Here is a 20,960-nt window from a genome sequence, read left to right as displayed (position 1 = left end):
AAACTCTACACATACACCCCCTTGTGCTTACACACAAACACACTGACACTGCAATACATACAACAATAAAAATCACACATTCAAACACACACTCACTGACACACACTCTTACAATCTCATTCACTCACTGACACACACACACACAGTGGTCGGTAATAAACGAGCTAGAGAAGCTGCAGAGCCTGGTCCGGTTGTCGTGTCGGCAGAACCCCCTGCTGAGCCGGGAGAGGAACCCCGGCACAGCCATGCAGCTGCTCATCGCCAGGGTGGGCCGGCTGGAGGCTCTCAACAGGTGGACGGTGAGGCCCCGTCCTCCATTTAACGCTACCGCCAAACCTGGGTGTGTTCATTAAGCTCCATTTTAATACACCCGGGTTTGAAAGACGGACACAGCTCCTTACAGTTGATCCCCACATGGCTGACATGCAATATATACTGGTGCGATTAATGGTCAGCCACTGCGCGCAAGCGTAAAGGGATAGCTGTGATAGATCCAGCTATATGCCTCCATCCCAAATGAATGGAAAAGATATGCACCGAAGAAAACCAGGAAATTAGACCGTGCTTACTGTATCTTCATTTGATATTTGAGGCGTGTAGTAGCTGGATCTACACATGTCATGGGACGTTGTTTCATCTAGACATTGTGAAATGTTCCTTTTTAAAGCTATATATGTTTCCTTCTCGTATCTCCCCCTATGAATCTATCAGTGTTTGCGGATGCGCTTGCTGAAATCCTCCATTCTCTTTCCCTGTTACCGTGGTTACCTGTAGGTCCTGCCTGAGGACAGGAGGGGGGCGGAGCTGGACTACTGCAAGATGTTCGGGCTAGAGTGGCTGGCATCCGGGTGACACCGAGACCCCCAGCAGAACCGCCCCAGTGCTGAATTCACCGCACAGCACCCCCGCTATCAGAGTCTCATACAGAGTGAGTCAAGAGTGTTACATTCCTCCTGAGGTTTCCCGGCCCTCTGCTGCAACACCCTATTTCAGACTGAGAAGTGGTACAGCCCATCCTATATCTACTCCACTATAGGCATTTCTGAAGAAAAAACATTTCATGTCTTGTTATCTGCCATACTGCTACCCATATCGCGAGAAAGAAGTGATACAACGCAACCCATGTCACCATGCCGTCACTCTTACAAAGAGACAATGGCGATCCTAATTCCCGCCCTGTATCATGAGTTCAATGAATTTACAGAGGCTCGATATCGTTTGTTTTTCAGAATACGGAGCTCCAGAAGACAGCGAACTGAAGAAGCAGGAGCCATTTGCACTGAAAAATCAGCTCTTAAGTGAGTCCTCCTCACTTCTCCTAAGCCTAATTTCTACAGAATGCAACGCAAGAATGCAATTAGCTATGCAAAAGGGCAATCCTATATAGTTGCGTCAAGTTACAAATTCCGGGGCTGCACACATTTGCGTAAAGCAGTGTTTCTTAATCCTGGTCCTGGGTTTTTTGTCCTAGCACTACACACCTGATTCCACTAATAAACTTATTATCAAACATTTAATAAGTGTAATCGGCTGTCTAGGGCAAACACTAAAATGTGTCCCCCAAGACCAGGATTATGAAGCGGTTATGGAATGAATTGGATAATTATTTTAATGATTTGGTAATAACCCGTAATAATAGCCTGTAATGTGCTGTGACCCAATAAACACATATAAATATTTAGTCAGGAGACGAGTCAGAGTATCAAAATTGCATTAGTTCGTAAGAATAATATAGAAATTCATACTTCCCCCACCAGGCATAACAACATTTGTTTGTCCGGATGAGACGGACCGAAAATCTGTGGTGAAGAAACTCCCAGGTAAAGATTCCCACCTGACTTAATCAGCTAGTTAGATGGCATTTGATATTATTATAATGATTATTATTATATTATGTGCGATAGCTAAGCAAATGAATTGAGATGTGCATGGATGTGCCGGACTCCAGACCACATATACCCCCTGGCAAATTTGTATCCCTCTTATTGTTTCTCCCTCTGTCATTTCTGACTGCTTTGAAATAACAATACAAAATATGTAAGGAGGCCGGGACCCCGATCTCCAATAAAAATTAAAAAAAGACTTCACAATACTGAACCAAGCTGTACTGAGCTGGCCTGGTTACTCGTCGCCGGCATAGTTACTGAAACGCACAATGTGAAAAGCAAATGTCAGAGCCAGCACAGTTTGGTTCCGTTCAGCACGATAGTGGGAAAAGGATATACCTGTGCCAAAGGTCTTTTTTCTCATTGAGGGGCTGAAAATGAAAAACTCTAGTTAACATCCTCCATACCTGTGTGGAATTATAGTAAGAGATACTTAACCAGGCAATAGGAAACGTGGTGGATGTTTTTGAACAGTGTGTTTTGGGCTCTACATCCAACAACCACAAACTTTGGATTGTTTGCACTTGTTAGGTAATGTTTTGGGCAGCATGCACACTGCATAAAGTTGCCTGCTGTTGACTGTAGACCCACGTGAAAATGGCACGTCAAACGTCAAATTATGAAGTGCTGTTTGGATAAATAGTTGCACTGATCAACTGTTTTTATACTCTTCAATCTCTTTGTGCCAAAATGGGAGATCATGCATGTAAGATCCTAATGAAATGCTACCATCTGTGTGCGACCTTCTGTGTAAGAGCAATTGAAGTGACGGTAACCTATTGTATTTTAATGGAACACTCTTTTTGATGCGTTTTAGATTCCATGATCGTTCAGAAAGGGAAGGGGCTGCTCTACAGACAGCTAAAGATACCGGGTGCTGAGTTGAAACTCTCCTACACTAGCTCAAAGGTAAAGAGGTTTACTGACAACAGCAACTGCCCTATACTACCTCAAAGGTAAAGGGGTCTAGTCTAGTTTTATTTGGTGTAACCATACTCGGCATTCATATGTGAATCTGTTTAATAGACCAATGTTACAGTATCACTTTCATAGCAGTGGAAGGGACTCCTCCCTAAAACGCCATTTGTCTTTCCTCAGATGGAGGGCAAAGAGATTGAGATCGACAACGACCTGAAACCGCTGCAGTTCTACTCCATCGAAGACGGAGACAAGGTCCTTGTCCGCTGGTTGTGATCAGCAAAGGTCCGGATTGGTTGCCTGATGACTCAAACTGAATTCTTCCGCTTCCGTGGCATAACGTTTGGCCGGAGCAAGGAGTTTGGGTAGCCAGGCAACCGGATTGGAAGTTTAAGCGATATTCCGAAATCCATGAGATAAATGTACAGCACTAAAACTTGGACGAAAACACAGTGCAATATCTATTCAGCCAGAGGAGACCAATCGATGTAGGAGAAGGAAACACTTGGGTTGTGTTCATTTGGCACGAAACGGAAGAGAACTGTCCGAAACGGGAAGGGAACATCTGAACTTGTCCAATAAGAGACCCTAGGGCCTAGTGTCATGTGCCCTTTAGAACACAACCCAAGTGTGCACTATGTGACCAATTTGTGTATTTGTATTTATTAGGATCGTATCAAGAGCTTACATCATAAATACAACAATTAATTACAAAATGACTCTTATTACTCTCACTCAATGAGGTACCGGGCAAATGATAACTAGGAGACATGTAGGCCCACGAGGGGTGGAGTTTCCCATCCCTGAGCTATGATACCTTTCATAGCTTGGCCTTTAGTGAGTTAGCAGCAGTTAAGGTATCATCAGGTGGTGTCAAATTAACCTACAACTTTCCAGCAAATATAGCTCTGAATATGTGGCTATGATCCTACACTAGGGCTGACTCCGTTTGGTCGATAGGCTGTTGGTCGACCAAGATGGGGTTTTTTGTTGTCGCAAATAGATATTTTTTTTCATGCCTCATGAGACACCTTTATGATTCGCGCCTGTCTCTGTGGACTAATCCATTGAGGCCACGGTCCAAGAAGAAAGGGAGTGTGGCTGAGATACACAATTTCTGTCTGGAATGCGCTCTCTCCAACCATTTTGTGCGCGTTCATTGTTTCATAACTTCATTGTGGGAATTGTTTGCCCTTTGATGTTAGTGTCTATCAATTCCCCATTACATGTCACCAGTAGTAGCCTACATTTACCGTTAATTCCCATAATTTCTGATCTACAATGTTTCTTTAGTTACTGTCATTTCATTCAATATGATTTTTTTTGTCGTTTACCGTTTTCTGTCAGAGTGGACACATTGTTTGCAGACCTCAACCTATACTACACTTGTAAGAAACACGTTTTGGTTTATTTCATTCCATATATGAGTTTTGTCAATTTTATTGTCTTTTGTTTGGAGTGCTCCTGTCAATGTTAAGGACGCGCACCTGATTATGCATATAGAAGTACGCCCACTAAAATAGAAAGGTTCCTGGAGGCACCTTTGGGGGTTCCTCAGATTGCCACACCGGTGGAACCCCTAAAGCTGCTTCCAGGAACCTTTCCCTGAGGAATCTTTTTAAACAGGTTCCTCAAATAACCTTTTTAGGGTGTTAAGGTTCCTGTAGTAACCTTTTATTTCCCATTTATTCTATTGTTAATAATAATACAAATAACATTAAGTGGCAACCTTGTAAAGTCACAAATACATTTTATTGACTTTAAAAGTCACAGAAATATCACTTGCGGACATCACAGGAATCTCTGGTCTCCCCTATCTCGCACTACAGCAAAAAGTTTGCCATTCATACAATATTTGTTGATCATTTATCCCCTCATCAATTCCCAGAAGATGTCTGAATGAACAGCATTGCTCTTTAAACTGATGCTGCATACTCAATATTAGAAGGGAAATGCATCCCCATGGAGATGTCCTCTGGCTCTTCAGTAAGTAGCTCCTCTCCATTCCAGGAAGAGTTGGATGTGGCTCTCATCCGCAAAGAGTTTTTCCCTCTATTGTTATGGTAGATGATGGGAACTTTACACACTGTAAGAAGTATTGAAAAAAATTGAAGTTACTGAAGTCATATTTCAAACAATAAGTTAACTGAGCACAGCATACCTCACACAGTACAACTAACTTGGCATTTATTTATTTGTCTGCTGGGAAATACATACCTGGTCTGAGATGTACAGCCCACTCGGATTTTCTTTGAAGAGGTAGGGGAGGAGCAAAATGGCTGCAGTGACCTTCACACCTTCTATTGGAGGGTGGAGGGTGGGTAATAAACATCTGGATTAGAATCAATAGAATTAGAACGGCTGCATACTGTTAAGGGTACGCTTCACATGCAGTAAGAGTGGAGAGAAAAAACAAACCTTTGTGAGCCTCCTCCGTGTGTGAGAGAAGTGCCGTCTTGTAGAGATTCAGCAACTCCACGGCCACACCCCTCTCCGTTTCTGCAATGATTTTGTCGGCCATTGTGCCCGAATCCGGACAGAATGTTCCTGTCCACATCCATACTGAATTTGCTTCTTATCTCTGAGAACCTGAAAATCAGTTTGTTTATAATGCATCATCAATGTATCTTGGATTCAGATTACAGTACGTGGCTATGCTACATTAGTTGTGCTTTTTACCATTTACTTTCTATTAGACTTTACAATGGCTGACAAATGGAGTGCTGGGTACTGTTTTTAAGATGTCCTTGGTGCCTTTGTTGTTTTATATAAAGTTTCCTTTTTCAGTCCTTTTCATTTTGTCTTGTAGAGAATATATGTTTGCTCTTTTTTTGGCACTCCTGCATTTTTTTCAACATGTAACTTCTGACTGAAGGAATCCTCACCCGTCTCGATATTAAAAAAATCTCATGTAAATATAAAATATTGATACATGCGATATGAAACGCAAAGTTTATAGAAAAAGGCTAAACGTATTCACAAAGCATCTGAGTTCTGATCTAGGATCAGGTCCCCCCACCTTTACAATATTATTTATGATCTTAAAAAACGATCTGGGATCAGCGGTTCGACTGAATATGGGCCATTATTTGTATACAGATACCTTGGCTATTTTGGTTCGGGGCTTCATTTTCGGTGTCATCTGGACTTTTTTTCTCCCCTTGCCTCCCAAACCTCTTTCTGCATTTCCTGTACTTGTGCAACGTGAGCAAGTGGCTGCCTTTCTTTTTTGTATTTATTCTTGATCAGGCCATGACTCCTTAAAAAAATGTAATGTGGAGAGGAGAAATGTCATGACGGATTATTTCGACAGAGGTTAGAAGAGCAGATTTGAGATGGTCTTGAGATGGTCTATCCAAGCCAGCACATGATGGTCTGGCTTGGCACAAGGATGTAAAAAGGTTATTAGTGTGTGAATTAACGTGAGTAGGACATTTGAAGAATTCTTACATATCCCTTCCCTGTGTGGTATCTCAACGAGGGGTACTTTTGAATGAGCGCTGTGCACACATCCATGTATTGCCGGGTAGTGGAGTACCTAAAGCAAAAGAGATTACATTTAGACTAACAATTCTGTTTGTAATACAAATTACATTGATGGAAGGCGTTGATTAGCATCATGTAAAAGTTGAGTGTGCTAAGCGATCAGCTGCAGTGATTATGACGAGACAGTATGGAGGAGAGTATGGAGGACGGAGACAGGGCTCAGGATGATACACACACAAGCATTATGACTCATAACTGAGGATCGTATGTCATTAACATTAAGCTAAGATCAGGTAACTACATAACTATACTCGCCAAGTGTAAGTACAGTGGGGCAAAAAAGTATTTAGTCAGCCACCAATTGTGCAAGTTCTCCCACTTAAAAATATGAGAGGCCTGTAATTTTCATCATAGGTACACTTCAACTATGACAGACAAAATGAGGAAAGAAAATCCAGAAAATCACATTGTAGGATTTTTAATGAATTTATTTGCAAATTATGGTGGAAAATAAGTATTTGGTCTGTATACAGTTCTGTATATTCCACACACTTGCTCCCAGCGTTGTCTTCCCTGGAAACAGCTTCTGGAAATTCAGGGATTTTTTTTCTGTCATGTATTGGATCCAGGATCTTTTTAAGACTGGGGCCAAGATGATGTCGGATATTGCTCGAAGCAGAAAATAGATATCCCAAGCACTGCCATTTTGTATTAGACTAAAACATTTGGGGGGAAAACTGAAAGTGTAAATATTTCTGATGCACTTCCGGAAAGATGCCCATTCTTCCTTAGGACATCTCGTTTGGCATAAAACAAGTTCTCAATCTCATAGTTGACCTGAGCAAGAGAAATTTGCCCCTCTTGAACCAGTTGTTGCAGCACTGAGCACTGTGGGTGACCTAGACAACTACAAGTACCATCAGGCTGTGGAAGAAAATCCAGACAATGCATTGATGTACGGCATCAAAAAAGCCTGTTGCTTCTCTCAGCTGAATCATTTTCAATCTCCAATTACACCAGACGTCATCATGACCTTCACTGGGGCATCATCAAATCAGTTCAGTCAATATGGAATATTTCAAGAACTTTCAAAGTTTCTCCCACTGCAGTCGCAAAAATCATCAAGCGCTATGATGAAACTGGCTTTCATGAGGACCGCCACTGGAAACGAAGATCCAGAGTTACCTCTGCTGCAGAAGATAAGTTCATTAGAGTTACCAGCCTCAGAAATTGCAGCCCAAAGAAATGCTTCACAAAGTTCAAGTAACATCTCAACATCAACTGTTCAGAGGAGACTGTGTAAATCAGGCCTTCGAATTGCTGCAAAGAAACCACTACTAAAGGACACCAATAAGAAGAAGATACCTGCTTGGGCCAAGAAACACGAGCAATGGACATTCGACCGGTTCCAACCGCCGTGTCATTGTGATACGCAGAGTAGGTGAACGGATGATCTCCGAATATATGTGGTTCCCACCGTGAAGCATGGGGAAGGAGGTGTGATGGTGTGGGGGTGCTTTGCTGGTGACACTGTCAGTGATTTATTTAGAATTCAAGGCACACTTAACCAGCATGGCTAACACAGTATTCTGCAGCGATACGCCATCCCATCTGGTTTGTGCGTAGTGGCACTATCCTTTGTTTTTCAACAGGACAGTGACCCAACCCACCTCCAGGCTGTGTAAGGGCTATTTGACCAATGGGGAGAGTGATGGAGTGCTGCATCAGATAACCTGGCCTCCACAATCACCAGACCTCAACCCAATTGAGATGGTTTGGGATGAGTCGGACCGCAGAGTGAAGAAAAAGCAGCATATGCTCAGCATATGTGGGAACTCTTTCAAGACAGTTGGAAAAGCATTCCAGGTGAAGCTGGTTGAGCGAATGCCAAGAGTGTGCACAGCTGTCATCAAGGCAAAGGGTGGCTACTTTGAAGCATCTAAAATCTACAATATATTTTGATTTTTTAAAAACTTTTTAGGTTACTACATGATTCCATATGAGTTATTTCATAGTTTTGATGTCTTCATTATCATTCTACAATGTAGAAAATAGTAAAAAATAAAAGAAAAACCCTTGAATGAGTAGGTTTGACTGGTACTGTATGTTCAGCAAATCCCCTTATTGTTTGGGATACCTTTAAATGTAGTTTCAGAGGTCATTCAATTCAATATTCATCAGTAAAGAAAAAGCCGTTTCTGTCCAAAGAGACAAGACTAACAAGGGAAATACTGGAACTAACAGTACAGGTAGAGAGCAAAAGAAATAGAAAACGGTACTACAGAGATACGAAGAAAGTTAGAGGGAAAACTAAAAGAACTCGAGGAATTTATTCAAGAACGATCTGTTTTTCAATTACAGCCCCCAGAAAATATACAACTATATTACAACAAATATTATGGTTGAACTCAAATGTGCTGGTTGATAAAATACCTGTATTTATAGAAAATATGTTTGGAAAGGGTATTTTGTTTTTAAATTATATGTTAAATTGGAATGGTAGAGTTATATCTTTCATGGCGCTATCGGATTTGTATGGAAAGGTCTGCTCAATTCAAGATTACAACCAATTGATTACAGCATTACCCCAAAAATGGAGGCAGGTGGCAGCGGGAGGAGGTAGGGAACTGGTCTGTCTGCCCAATATAAAGGATCAAAACTGGCAGAGGAACAAAAATAGCATAAATATGAAAGTATAACAGTTTCATTTGAGGACCAGGATGTTGACAGCTGTGTCATACAGATTGCAAAATAGCCTGGAAGAGATTTTTGATGTACCGATTCTATGGCACAGGGTGTATGTATGAGTTGATATATAAAACTACATAAGATTCAAGACTATTTGGGGCATAAAATCATCGCAGCTCTGCAGATCTTGTTGTGAGGATACAGAATCAATAGACCATTTGTTCTGGTATTGCCCTCAGGTAGCCTGTCTCTGGTCTCAGCTTCAGGAATGGCTGAAAAAGCGCAACGTTAATCTAAAATTGACCCTGGAAATAGCATTGTTGGGAGATTTGGAGAGACCTGGTCAGTCAATGGTTGTTTTGGTTGGGTTGGATACTATGATGCTCCAAATGGGGCATTAAGTTCTTCTTTCATGTCAACCCAAATTGGCCTATTAGAGTTCTCAATAAAGAAGAGAGCCTATTTGGACAGTAATAAAGGCTTCGTGATACAGTGCTGTGAAAAAGTCTTTGCCCACTTTCTAATTTATCTGGTGTGACTGTCATTGGCATCATGTCATGCAGCGCGACACATCTCCTTCGCATGGAGTTGATCCGACTGTTGATTGTGGCCTGTGGAATGTCCCACTCCTCTTCAATGGATGTGTGAAGTTGCATGGATATTGGCGAGAATCGGAAAAACACGCTGTCGTAAACGTCGATCCAGAACATCCCAAACATGCTCAATTGTTGACATGTCTGGTGAGTATGCTGGCCCTGAAAGAACTGGGACATTTTCAGCTTCCAGGAGTTGTGTACAAATCCTTGAGACATGGGGCCGTGCATTATCCTGCTGAAACATGGAAGTGATGCCGGCGGATGAGTGGCACAACAATGGGCCTCAGGATCTCGTCACGGTATCTCTGTGCATTCAAATTGCCTTGGATAAAATGCAATTGTGTTCGTTGTCCGTAGCTTATGCCGGCCCATACCATAACCCTACAACCACCATGGGGCACTGTGTTCACAACGTTGACATCAGCAAACTGCTCGCACACACAGCGCCATGCACGCGGTCTGCCATCTACCCGGTACAGTTGAAACCGGGATTAATCCGTGAAGAGCACACTTCTTTAGCATGCCAGTGGCCATCGAAGGTGAGCATTTGCCCACTGAAGTTGGTTACGGCACCAAACTGCAGTCAGGTCAAGACCCAGGCGAGGACAACGAGCACGCAGATTAACTTCCCTGGGATGGTTTCTGACAGTTTGTGCAGAAATTCTTCGGTTGTCAGACAATCCTGCGGCTTATAGTAGAGAAATTAACATTCAATTCTCTGGCAAAAGCTCTGGTGGAAATTCCTGCAGTCAGCATAACAATCGCACGCTCCCACAAAACTTGAGACATCTGTGGCATTGTGATGTGACAAAACTGCAAATTTTAGAGTAGCCTTTTATTGTCCCCAGCACAAGGTGCACCTGTGTAAGGATCATGCAGTTTAATCAGCTTCTTGATATGCCACACCTGTCAGGGGGATATTCCATAGTGATATTCAATTGGCTACATCTGTTGGTACAGACGTTGAGAAATGATGACGTAATTTACATTTGTATTGTTCTCCAGCACCTAAAGAATTTGCACTACACCATGAATGGGAGGGGGATTGTAGTGTGTGAGTCCCGCAAAATCCTCCTGTTGTCCCGCATTTGGGTATTTTAAATGTGGTCACTCAACTGCGATCAACCAATAGTATTAGTATTTCCTGTGCCGAGCCATGTTGTATCTGGCACGTGTCACATACAACTTTCCACCTGAGAACAGGGATCAATCTCTGCTTCCAACCTTCCCACTGTTTCTCCCATTTGCCCGTCTCCCTGTCTCGTTTCATTACTGTCTGAATAAAGTGTAAAACCACCTTAAAAATGTTGCAAAAAATTATTAGCATACTTAAAATTTCATCCCACAAAAAACTCAAAGTAAGAAAGTTGTACATTTTGGAGTGTTCATTTAATGTTCAAAGTATCCTGAATACACTTGACCAGTTTTTTTTTTTTTTTTTTTAATACATTGTCGACCCTGGTTATAGGCCTAATATGTAAAATTGCAGGAAATGAGCTTTAAAACAGTAAATGTTCCTGGGAGAGGACCCCTAGTCCCCCCGTCTAGGGGTTGTGCAAGGGGGCAATGAAATTCACATAGCATACCTCACTCCAAGCTTTCTACAAAAGTTGGCAGCCCTGATTTTGGTAGCCTTGTGAAACCAGACTGACCGCTGCACTCACGTTTCGTAACAGTTCTTGTGAAATCAGGCTGGTTTAACGATGCTAACATTTTGGCAATGTTCTTTGGCTTTCACACGACTCTGTTAAAAATGTATATTGATGAAACCAGTCGATTGGTTTGGTCCCCTGGTTAAACACTCCAAAATGGAAGCTTCTCCAACACAGCCCCTTCCTTCCGGGCAGTACATCAATATTCTGCATAAAATGTTTACTGCAGACCTTGGTCAAATACATATTTATTTTCTGTTGATTACCCAAGGTGTGTTTGATTTTGAGTCCAGTGTGAGTCCAGTGTGCTGGGTAAGCAACATTGCCTAAACAAACACTGATGTTTGCAGAGAGATAAGAGCTGCCGGGAATTTTGGTTCAAATGATCGATCAGTAATAACACAACACACATGCTTACAAATCAGCTAAATCGCAAACCCTTCCCCAGTTATTGGTGGGTAGGATGGCTCAATCTTCTGTTAGGTCCAAGATTACAACCAATTGACTACAGCATTACCTCAAATGGAGGAAGCAGGTGGCAGCGGGAGGAGGTAGGGAACTGGTCTGTCTGCCCAATATAAAAGATCAAAACTGATGGAGGAACAAAAATAGCCAAATAGGAAAGTATAACAGTTTCATTTGAGGACCAGGATTTTGACAGCTGTGGCATACAGATTGCAAAATAACTGGGAAGAGATGTTTGATGTACCGATTCCATGGCACAGGGTGTATGAGTTGATATATAGAAACAGGATTGTGTCGAGGCACGGATCTGGGGAAGGGTACCAAACAATTTCTGCAGCATCGAAGGTCTCCAAGAACACAGTTGGCTCCATCATTCTTAAATGGAAGAAGATTGGAACAACGAAGACTCTTCCTAGAGCTGGCCGCCCGGCTAAACTGAGCAATCTCTGTGGAGATGGGACATCCATTTCTGCTGCATTCCACCAATCAGGCCTTTATGGTAGAGTGTGGCCAGACAGAAGCCACTCCTCAGTAAAAGGCACATGACAGCCTGTCAAAAAAGACCTGTTTTTGCTTTGTCATTATGCGGTATTGTGTGTAGATTGATGAGGAGAAAAAAAACAATTGAATCCATTTTAGAAGAAGGCTGTAACGTAACAAAATGTGGGAAAAAGTCAAGGGGTCTGAATACTTTCCGTATGCACTGTATGAATCCTATTGTTTTTCTCTTAAAGATTATCATAGTTAAATGTCCAGTGTGCTGGCTGGGCGAATTTTGCACTTGTGGAAATTCCCTTGGTTCACTTGTCTGCTAACCCAAGAGCACTTCAACGTTTTGAGAGGAAAATACACATTTAAACCCCAAGTTTGGTACATAGTAAGTATTCTACAGTAGCAGGAGAGCTCCTTTGTATTGAATGTGTACTAAATAAAAAGGTACAGAATTGCTGTCAACGTTTTTGTTTGGATTGTTCTTTTCTTTCAACGTTCTTTCAACGTTTGGGAATTTGTGGAAAATTGGCAACATCATTTTAGATTTGTAGTATGGTGTGCGTATTAATATACTCTTCAACTTTGTGTATTTAATAATAAAAATTCATAGTGATGATCAAGTTTGGAATAACCTGACAAACCACTGCAGCACCCTGCCTGCACCCCCTACTTTCTGAAACCAGGAGTCTTAACTACTGGATTTAATCTGAGACACGCTTATTAACGCAGCTGTTCTAGAAAGCCAACAATTTGCCTTTTAAAGGTAATTTCCCCGGCGTTCACTGAATTTGCATTCATGGTAATCGCTGTGGATGTTGGCTTAAGCGTAAATGTCCTTTAATACAGTACACGCGTTATCGAATGCCTAGCGCAGCTGTGCTATAGTGTGGCTTGGATAGAATCCCAGCCTTACACTTACTAGGCTAGTGGCCAATCCAAAAAGGGCTTTAGTTTCTGAGATACCTGAGGTAGAACAAAACACAACCATGTCTCTTATTTCTCACATTTATGAAGTAAAACACCCCCTAAACTAAAAAAAGTGCTTCATAAGCTTTTTTAACCCAATATTGCAAGCTCTGAAATTGATAAAATGTGGAATACAAGTAGTCAGTTGTCTGCCCTACATACACAAACAAACTGCATTACATTGAGTCAGTATGTTGGCAGCAGCCCCTCAATGTTAGTGGTGGCTGTTTAACAGTCTGATGTCCTTGAGATAGAAGCTCGCGATACATAGCCCCATCCATCCTCCCCTCAATACAGTGCAGTCGTCCTGTCCCCTTTGCAGAAAAGCATCCCCAAAGAATGATGTTTCCACCTCCATGCTTCACGGTTGGGATGGTGTTCTTGGGGTTGTACTCATCCTTCTTCTTCCTCCAAACACGGCGAGTGGAGTTTAGACCAAAAAGCTTTTTTTTGTCTCATCATACCACATGACCTTCTCCCATTCCTCCTCTGGATCATCCAGATGGTCATTGGCAAACTTCAGACGGGCCTGGACATGCYCTVGCTMGAGCAGGGGGACCTTGCGTGCGCTGCAGGATTTTAATCCATGACGGCGTKGTGTGTTACTAATGGTTTTCTTTGAGACTGTGGTCCCAGCTCTCTTCAGGTCATTGACCAGGTCCTGCCGTGTAGTTCTGGGCTGATCCCTCACCTTCCTCATGATCATTGATGCCCCACGAGGTGAGATCTTGCATGGAGCCCCAGACCGAGGGTGATTGARCGTCATCTTGAACTTCTTCCATTTTCTAATAATTGCGCCAACAGTTGTTGGCTTCTCACCAAGCTGCTTGCCTATTGTCCTGTAGCCCATCCCAGCCTTGTGCTGGTCTACAATTTTATCCCTGATGTCCTTACACAGCTCTCTGGTCTTGGCCATTGTGGAGAGGTTGGAGTCTGTTTGATTGAGTGTGTGGACAGGTGTCTTTTATACAGGTAACAAGTTCAAACAGGTGCAGTTAATACAGGTAATGAGTGGAGAACAGGAGGGCTTCTTAAAGAAAAACTAACAGGTCTGTGAGAGCCGGAATTCTTACTGGTTGGTAGGTGATGAAATCCTTATGTCATGCAATAAAATGCAAATGAATTACTTAAAAATCATACAATGTGATTTTCTGGATTGCGGGCACTGCGCCACTCAGGAGGCCTACATCTGTCTTTTGATGTTGTGGCTATTGTAATCTGCTCTAAGGAAAACAAATGGGCTCAGACATAAGAATAAGATGTTTTTGGGTCCAAGGTTCCTTGAAGGATTTTGTATTTTCTTTGGGGCCACATTGCCTCAAATCCAATATCGCTGCCATAATACCATTTCATTAAAGTTAAATCACGTGTAAATATCAATTTTGTACAACTCATGCCCATAAAGACTGTTATGGTTTTAATAAAATTTTATCAAATATATTGAAAATTAAATAAATAAATATACAATTTATAAATATCTATTTCCGGGTAAGTCGCTAAGAGCTTTGCAAACCTGGTTTGTACAATATTTGCACAATAGTATTTTTTTAATTTTTCAAGCTCTTAGCGAAAATAACCAAATCAATAACCAATTCTGTCAAATTGGTTATTGATCATTGCTAGACAGTCATTTGAAGTCTTGCCATAGATTTTCAAGCCGATTAAGTCAAAACTGTAACTGAGCCACTCAGGAACATTCAATGTCGTCTTGGTAAGCAACTCCAGGGTATATTTCGCCTAGTCTTTTAGGTTATTGTCCTGTGAAAGGGGAATTTGTCTCCTAGTGTGTAACGTATACACTGAGAGTCAGGAAGCAGGTGCAGAAGGTGAGTGTAATGATAAGAACAAGGCAGAACAAAACAGGAGAAGGAGGATCAGATTGTTGGCACCCCGCAGTTCCAGTTTAGAAAAAAATGGGCCCTGCAAAGCAGTTCGACAGTGGCCGGCAACAATGGGAGAGGGTACTTGAGGCCTCTTTAATTGATGCATGGACATAGACCTGCGTACTTCTTGGCCACAAAGAAGCCTTCCTATGCAGGGGAGGTGGATGAAACCCAGTTGGAGAGCATCCTCGATGTACTCCTCCATGGCCTCGTTTTCAGCCACCGGCAGAGGGTAGACATGGCTGCGCAGCCTGCAAGCAGGTCGATGGAACAGTCCCAGGGGCAATGATGGAGACAGGTGGACACAGGTGGCGTGGGTCTTAGAGAAAACCTCATAGGAGGCTGAGGATGATTTTGTGTACGGATGCAATGATGAGGAGGAAGCGAAGGCTTTCTTGGTAGATGGGGCTCACGGTGAGTGCGAGTGGTGCTGTGATGTGCGTGATTGTGCCAGATCTCACTGGTTGATTATCCAGGGCTTGGACCGGAAGAGGAGAGGAGAGTGAGTATGAGGTGATGTTCAGGGAGGAGGCGAGTGCCTGGTCGATGAAATTCCCCGCAGCCCGGGAGTCCACTAGGACTGTCGAGACAACACATGAGGGACGGCCAGCCAGTGAAATGGAAATCAGGAATGGTTTGGCGAAAAGCGATGATGATGGAATACTCACGCCTACCCTGGAAAATGGGTGATCACGGGGCCCGCCCCTCTGCCCCCGTGGACCTCGGGTTAGGACTCAGCGGACACTGCTGAAGCTGATAACCCTCCTGTTCACAATAGGAACAGAGCCCCAGCTGTTTCCAGCGACGCCGCTCTGCCTTGGGGAGGTGTGTGGCCCCTACCTCCATGGGTTCAGGCTCTGTCTCAGGATGGCCAAAGGAGGAGGGAGAGAGGCGAAGTGGGGCGCTGACGCTCCTGAAGAAGGTTGTCCAGACGGATGGCCATCGCGATAAGCGTATCCAAGGAAAGGTTATCGGCTCGGCACGCCAACCCTGTCTGGACCTCCTCACCCAGTCCACTTCGGAATAGGGAGTGGAGTGCCGGCTCATTCCATCCGCTGGAGGCTGCCACGGTCCGGAAGGTGAGGTCTTGGCACCCTGCCGGAGTGGGAGTAATCGTTTACCTCCCTATCTGCCCTCCAGTGGATGCTCGAAGACTACCCTTAACAGAACCATGAACCTCTCGTATGAACCTAGCTCTTCCTCTTTCCCAGATGGCCGTAGCCCACTACAACACCCACCCGGTCAGCTGGGAAATGACCGTGGCAGCCTTGGACCTCTCAGGGGTGGGGACTCCCGTCTGATGGGCGAAACAGAGGGAGCACTGGAGTAGGATGGAGTCCTGTCATACTTGTCCGGGAGTGACATTCGCGCATCGTTGACCTAGGCGGACTGCTGGATAGGATGGGAGATTGGCTCGCTGGGACAACTCGTGGTAGGAGGCCCTCTGCTAGTTGGAGGTGAATCTTCTCGGGTGGTGTGGAGGCGGTGGAGGACGCAGAGGACCTCATCCATAGCCACACCCAGTTGCACCAGCTGATCGTGGTGTTGACGGAGTAGGTGTCCCTGCTTCCGCATTTTTAGGCAGTAATCTTTATTGAGCGGGAGTAGGTGTGACACAGTGTCTGTTGGAGAGCAGACTGGACCAGGTTTTCCTTGAGGATTATTCCTGTGCTTGCCTCTATTCCATTTCTAATATATGGATTTCATGACTGGCAATACAGATATGCATCTGTTGGTCAATGATACCTTTTCAAAAAAGTTAGCGCCGTGGATCAGAAAACCAGTCAGTATTTGGTGTGACCACTATTTGCCTCATGCAGCATGATACAGTACATCTCCTTCGCATATAGTTGATTAGGCTTTTGATTGTGGCCTGTGGAATGTTGACCCACTCCTCTTCAATAGCTGTGCGAAGTCGATGAATATTGGCGGGAACTGGAACACGATGACGTACACGTCGATCCAGAGCATCCCAAACTGGCTTAATGGGTGACATGTCTGGTGAGTATGCAGGCCATAGAAGAACTGGGACATTTTCAGCTTCCAGGAATTGTGTACGGATGTGACATGGGGCTGTGCATTATCATGATGAAACATGAGGGGATGGCGGTGGATGAATGGCACGACAATGGGTCTCAGGATCTCGTCATGGTATCTTTCATTCAAATTGCCTTCGATAAAATGTAATTGTCTTCGTTGTCTGTAGCTTATGCCTGCCCATACCATAACCCCACCAACACTATGGGGCACTCTGTTCACAACGTTTATATCAACCAACCGCACGTCCACACAATGCCATCTGCCCAGCACAGTTGAAACCGGAATTCATCCGTGAAGAGCACACCTCTCCAGCATGCCAGTGCCCATCGAAGGTGAGCATTTGTCCACTGAAGTCGGTTACGACACCGAACTGCAGTTAGGTCAAGACCCTGGTGAGGACGACGAGCACGCAGATGAGCTTCCCTGATAAGGTTTATGACAGTTTGTGCAGAAATTCTTTGGTTGTGCAAACCCATAGTTTCATTAGATGTCCGGGTGGCTCGTCTCGCAGGTGAAGAACCCGGATGTCAAGGTCCTGGGCTGGTGTGGTTACACTTCGTCTGCGGTTGTGAGGCCAGTTGGACATACTGCCAAATTCTCTAAAATGACATGGTAGAGAAATGCACATTGAATTCTCTGGCAACAGCTCTGGTGGAGATTCCTGCAGCCAGCATGCCAATTTCACGCTCCCTCTAACCTTCAGACATCTGTGGAATTGTGATGTGACAAAACTGCACATTTTAGAGTGGCCTTTTATTGTCCCCAGCACAAGGTGCACCTGTGTAATGATCATGCTGTTTAATAAGCTTCTTGATTTCCACACCTGTCAGGTGGATGGATTATCTTGGCAAAGGAGAAATGCTCACTAACAGGGATGTAAACAAATTTGAGCACAACATTTGAGAAATACGCTTTTTGTGCGTATGGAAAAAATTTCACGATCTTTGATTTCAGCTCATAAAACATGGGACCAACACTTAAATGTTGCATTTATATTTTTGTTCATGTATAATTTGTAAAAATGTCTAAAAACACAATTCCACTTTGACATTATGGGATATTATGTGTAGATCAGTGAAACAAAATATACATGTAATAAATGTTTAATTCGTAATTGCAAGAGTGTGGGCAGAACAAATCAAATCCACAGATGAACCATTGACTGAAAAAAATGAGTTTCCAGTGTCTGAGCCCACTTGTTTTCCTTCGAGCCGATTAGATTACAATAGCCACAACATCAAAAAAACATGTGTAACTGTTTGTATTTTCGTCAGACAGGAGGACCAGTGAATGAGAGCAAATTTGCCTTGGAAAGTTGTCTAGTAAGCAAGTACCAAAAAGTAAAGCTTACATTCATCATAAATATTCATGCTAGATATTTTCACCTATTTTATCTCTGTGTTTCCAGTTCTATATTTCCAAGATAAAATAAGATATCTTAGTGCTATTTGTGTATGTAGTGCATATGACTGACAACTTTTATTACATTAGTTTGTGTGTCCCATCACCCCTCAACACTAATTATTCTGCACTTTTTGAGTTTAGGGGCGGMGGGGGGGGGGGGGGGGTTGTCACAGTATCTATCAATTTAACCCCTTTTGCAGTAAAACATTTCTACACAACCATCCATTTCATAAATGGGGAGACATTAGGGACGTGAAAAAACATGTTTTTTATTTTGTTCTACCTCGAGTCGGATAATAATAATAATTAAAAAAAAGGGGGCTTTGCCACTAGCCTTTCACATAACAAACACTGCTTTCAGAGAGAGATAAGAGCTGCTGTTGTTGAAACGATCAATCAGTAAACACACACACACACACACACACACACACATCAGCTAAGTCATAAAACATTACCAAGTATTGGTGGGCAAGTAGGGCTCAATCATCTATTTGGTCAAAGTTAAGTTTAGTACAAAAACCTACTTAGCCTATTGTTTTTCTTTGAAAGAGTCTCTCATTTGAACTCCTTCACACATTCATTTAATTTATCTAGCCAACCGGTTTCCCAAGTCCAAGTTTTTTAATATACCCACATGGCATTTTAAGCACTGACACACTTACAGTAGGTATAGACTTAACAGCAATAAATAAACAATTACACACAGTTAAGATGAAAAGACTCAAAGTCTCATTAATTAGGTGGCAGAAGTAGGGTTTAAGGGTGTCTCGTACTGTATCTCTCTGTTCCCGGAATTCCCAATTCTGATAAAAACAAATACAGGGTGGGAGGGTGAGCATGTTGTCTGGCGCGCGCCCAAAAGGGGAGGGTCAAGAGCGGAACTGAGGGAAAATGCAACGATAAAAGCTTGAGGCTGGGTGGGGCTAATTAATTTGGACTTGAATCAGACCCACGTTATGTTGGTGGAGCTGGTGTTGCTGGCCGCTGTGGCTCTGTCTCTCCCTATCCTCTCCAATGGTGAAGTGCTGTGAGTACATCATAAATAAGATCGTTTTCAATGTGGTCGAACATTTGGTCCCACAATTCTGAAGGCAATACATCAGCCATCATTCCTAGAATTGTCATGGTAAACGTGTCATAGAAACATTGATGAATAATAAATATTACTTCTAAAAAATGGTTGTATTAAGAGATAGATTTCCATCCAATTGGAGACAGATTTTCATGCAAATAAAATTGCGGATAAAATTTGCGGATAAAATTGACTTTTTGTGGATAAAAATCAGGGTGTAATGATGTTAGGGTGTTTTCATGTACAAAATCTAAATCTAAAGTTCAATATTTTTCCATTGCATTTTCAACAGTACCAATAGTTTTGTCACAAAAACTGTTGCGTTAAATAGCAAATGTGCCTAATCTTGTTTTGGCACATGTACTCTAGACCAGTGGTTCTCAACTGGTTTTTGCCTGGGGACCCAAAATTGACAATGACAATTGAGTCGCGACCCAATATTATGGACTGTTGTATTGCAGCTATATTTTGTAATGTTGTATTGCAGCTGCCTTCTTGGACAGGCTTCACTTGCAAAATAGACTGTCTCAACGGGCTACTATTATGGTATAAAAGAAAGTCATTACACAGCCATATTAACTGAGAAAACATTTATTATCAATTCAAGAGAATAAGCCATTTAATTAGGCGACCAGTTCAGGAGTGGGTGTAATAAATGATCAGATTCAGAATATGACATCGAAACCAGTCCAATTATGTTAATGAACAGTAACACATAGCAGTGTTTAAAATAGAAACAACAACAATCATTAGGATTTCGTAATCAGCAATTACCATATGAATAGCTTCACAACCTTGAAAAGGTGTACATTTTTAACCAGTTCAATAAAATGTCAGAGTTAATTAACAGTAATAATTAACATACTGAACAATAACTAATTTACCTGTTTATCTGTGCTTGACAAGATGCTGTATAACAGTTTTTTTCAGTGTGTCGCTGTGTGCTTTGTTGATCAGATTCTGAATCTCGAAATCAGCATTGACTTGGGAAACATGTCAATCGTCCCGTTAGAAACATGATTTGCCCAAACGGTAAGCTTCATCTTGAAGGCATCCACTTTGTCCCTCTGTTCAAGTCGATTGTGCCCCCGTCCCTTGCGTTGACACTTTGAGCGAATTCAGATTCTAAAAAATATCCGCCAGGTCGGCAAACTTTGTGAGCTACTCCCCTCAATCGAAATGTTCAGCCAGAGGTAACTTGTTCTCCGAAAAAAACGCAGCAATCTCCGCTTGAAGTGGGTATGTGTGGGGTGAGAATCGTTATTGTTTTGGTCAGTGAGTATGTGCAGCGTGAAAATGTAGCTAGCCACTAGAAATGGATTCTTATGCTGTTCCAAACACAGCATGTTTCTGCAGACAGATTCCCCCAAAACACACACGCAGACAGATGCATGTACACATTGATCAGGTGT

General features: G+C 42.8%; 1 protein-coding gene, 1 long non-coding RNA gene and 1 pseudogene across 3 annotated transcripts in view; 2 read left to right on the top strand and 1 right to left on the bottom strand.

Moving 5' to 3' along the window:
- LOC111982338 (tubulin-specific chaperone E-like) overlaps window positions 1-5,600 on the top strand; it is a 13,638-nt pseudogene extending 8,038 nt beyond the window's left edge.
- Window positions 4,802-20,960, bottom strand: LOC139022730 (uncharacterized). Of its 2 annotated transcripts, XR_011473774.1 has the most exons (5): window positions 20,433-20,960; window positions 6,255-6,342; window positions 5,908-6,063; window positions 5,022-5,393; window positions 4,802-4,890 (listed from the first exon to the last, which is right to left on the bottom strand). It is a non-coding gene; the product is annotated as an uncharacterized lncRNA (long non-coding RNA). The 2 variants fall into 2 exon arrangements; XR_011473773.1 differs by lacking the exon at window positions 5,908-6,063 and having other exon boundaries at window positions 20,433-20,958.
- Window positions 19,402-20,960, top strand: part of LOC111982296 (complement C3) — a 41,083-nt gene continuing 39,524 nt past the window's right edge. The window contains 1 exon segment of the mRNA XM_024013855.2: window positions 19,402-19,503. Coding sequence (XP_023869623.2) covers window positions 19,433-19,503 — 71 coding nt within the window. The 5' untranslated portion in view covers window positions 19,402-19,432.

The sequence above is a fragment of the Salvelinus sp. IW2-2015 genome, linkage group LG21 (genome assembly GCF_002910315.2).
Source record: "Salvelinus sp. IW2-2015 linkage group LG21, ASM291031v2, whole genome shotgun sequence".
In the NCBI taxonomy this organism is placed as follows: Eukaryota; Metazoa; Chordata; class Actinopteri; order Salmoniformes; family Salmonidae; genus Salvelinus; species Salvelinus sp. IW2-2015.
The sequence above is the reverse complement of the archived record's forward strand: the minus strand, read 5'-3'. Positions and strand labels throughout refer to the sequence as shown.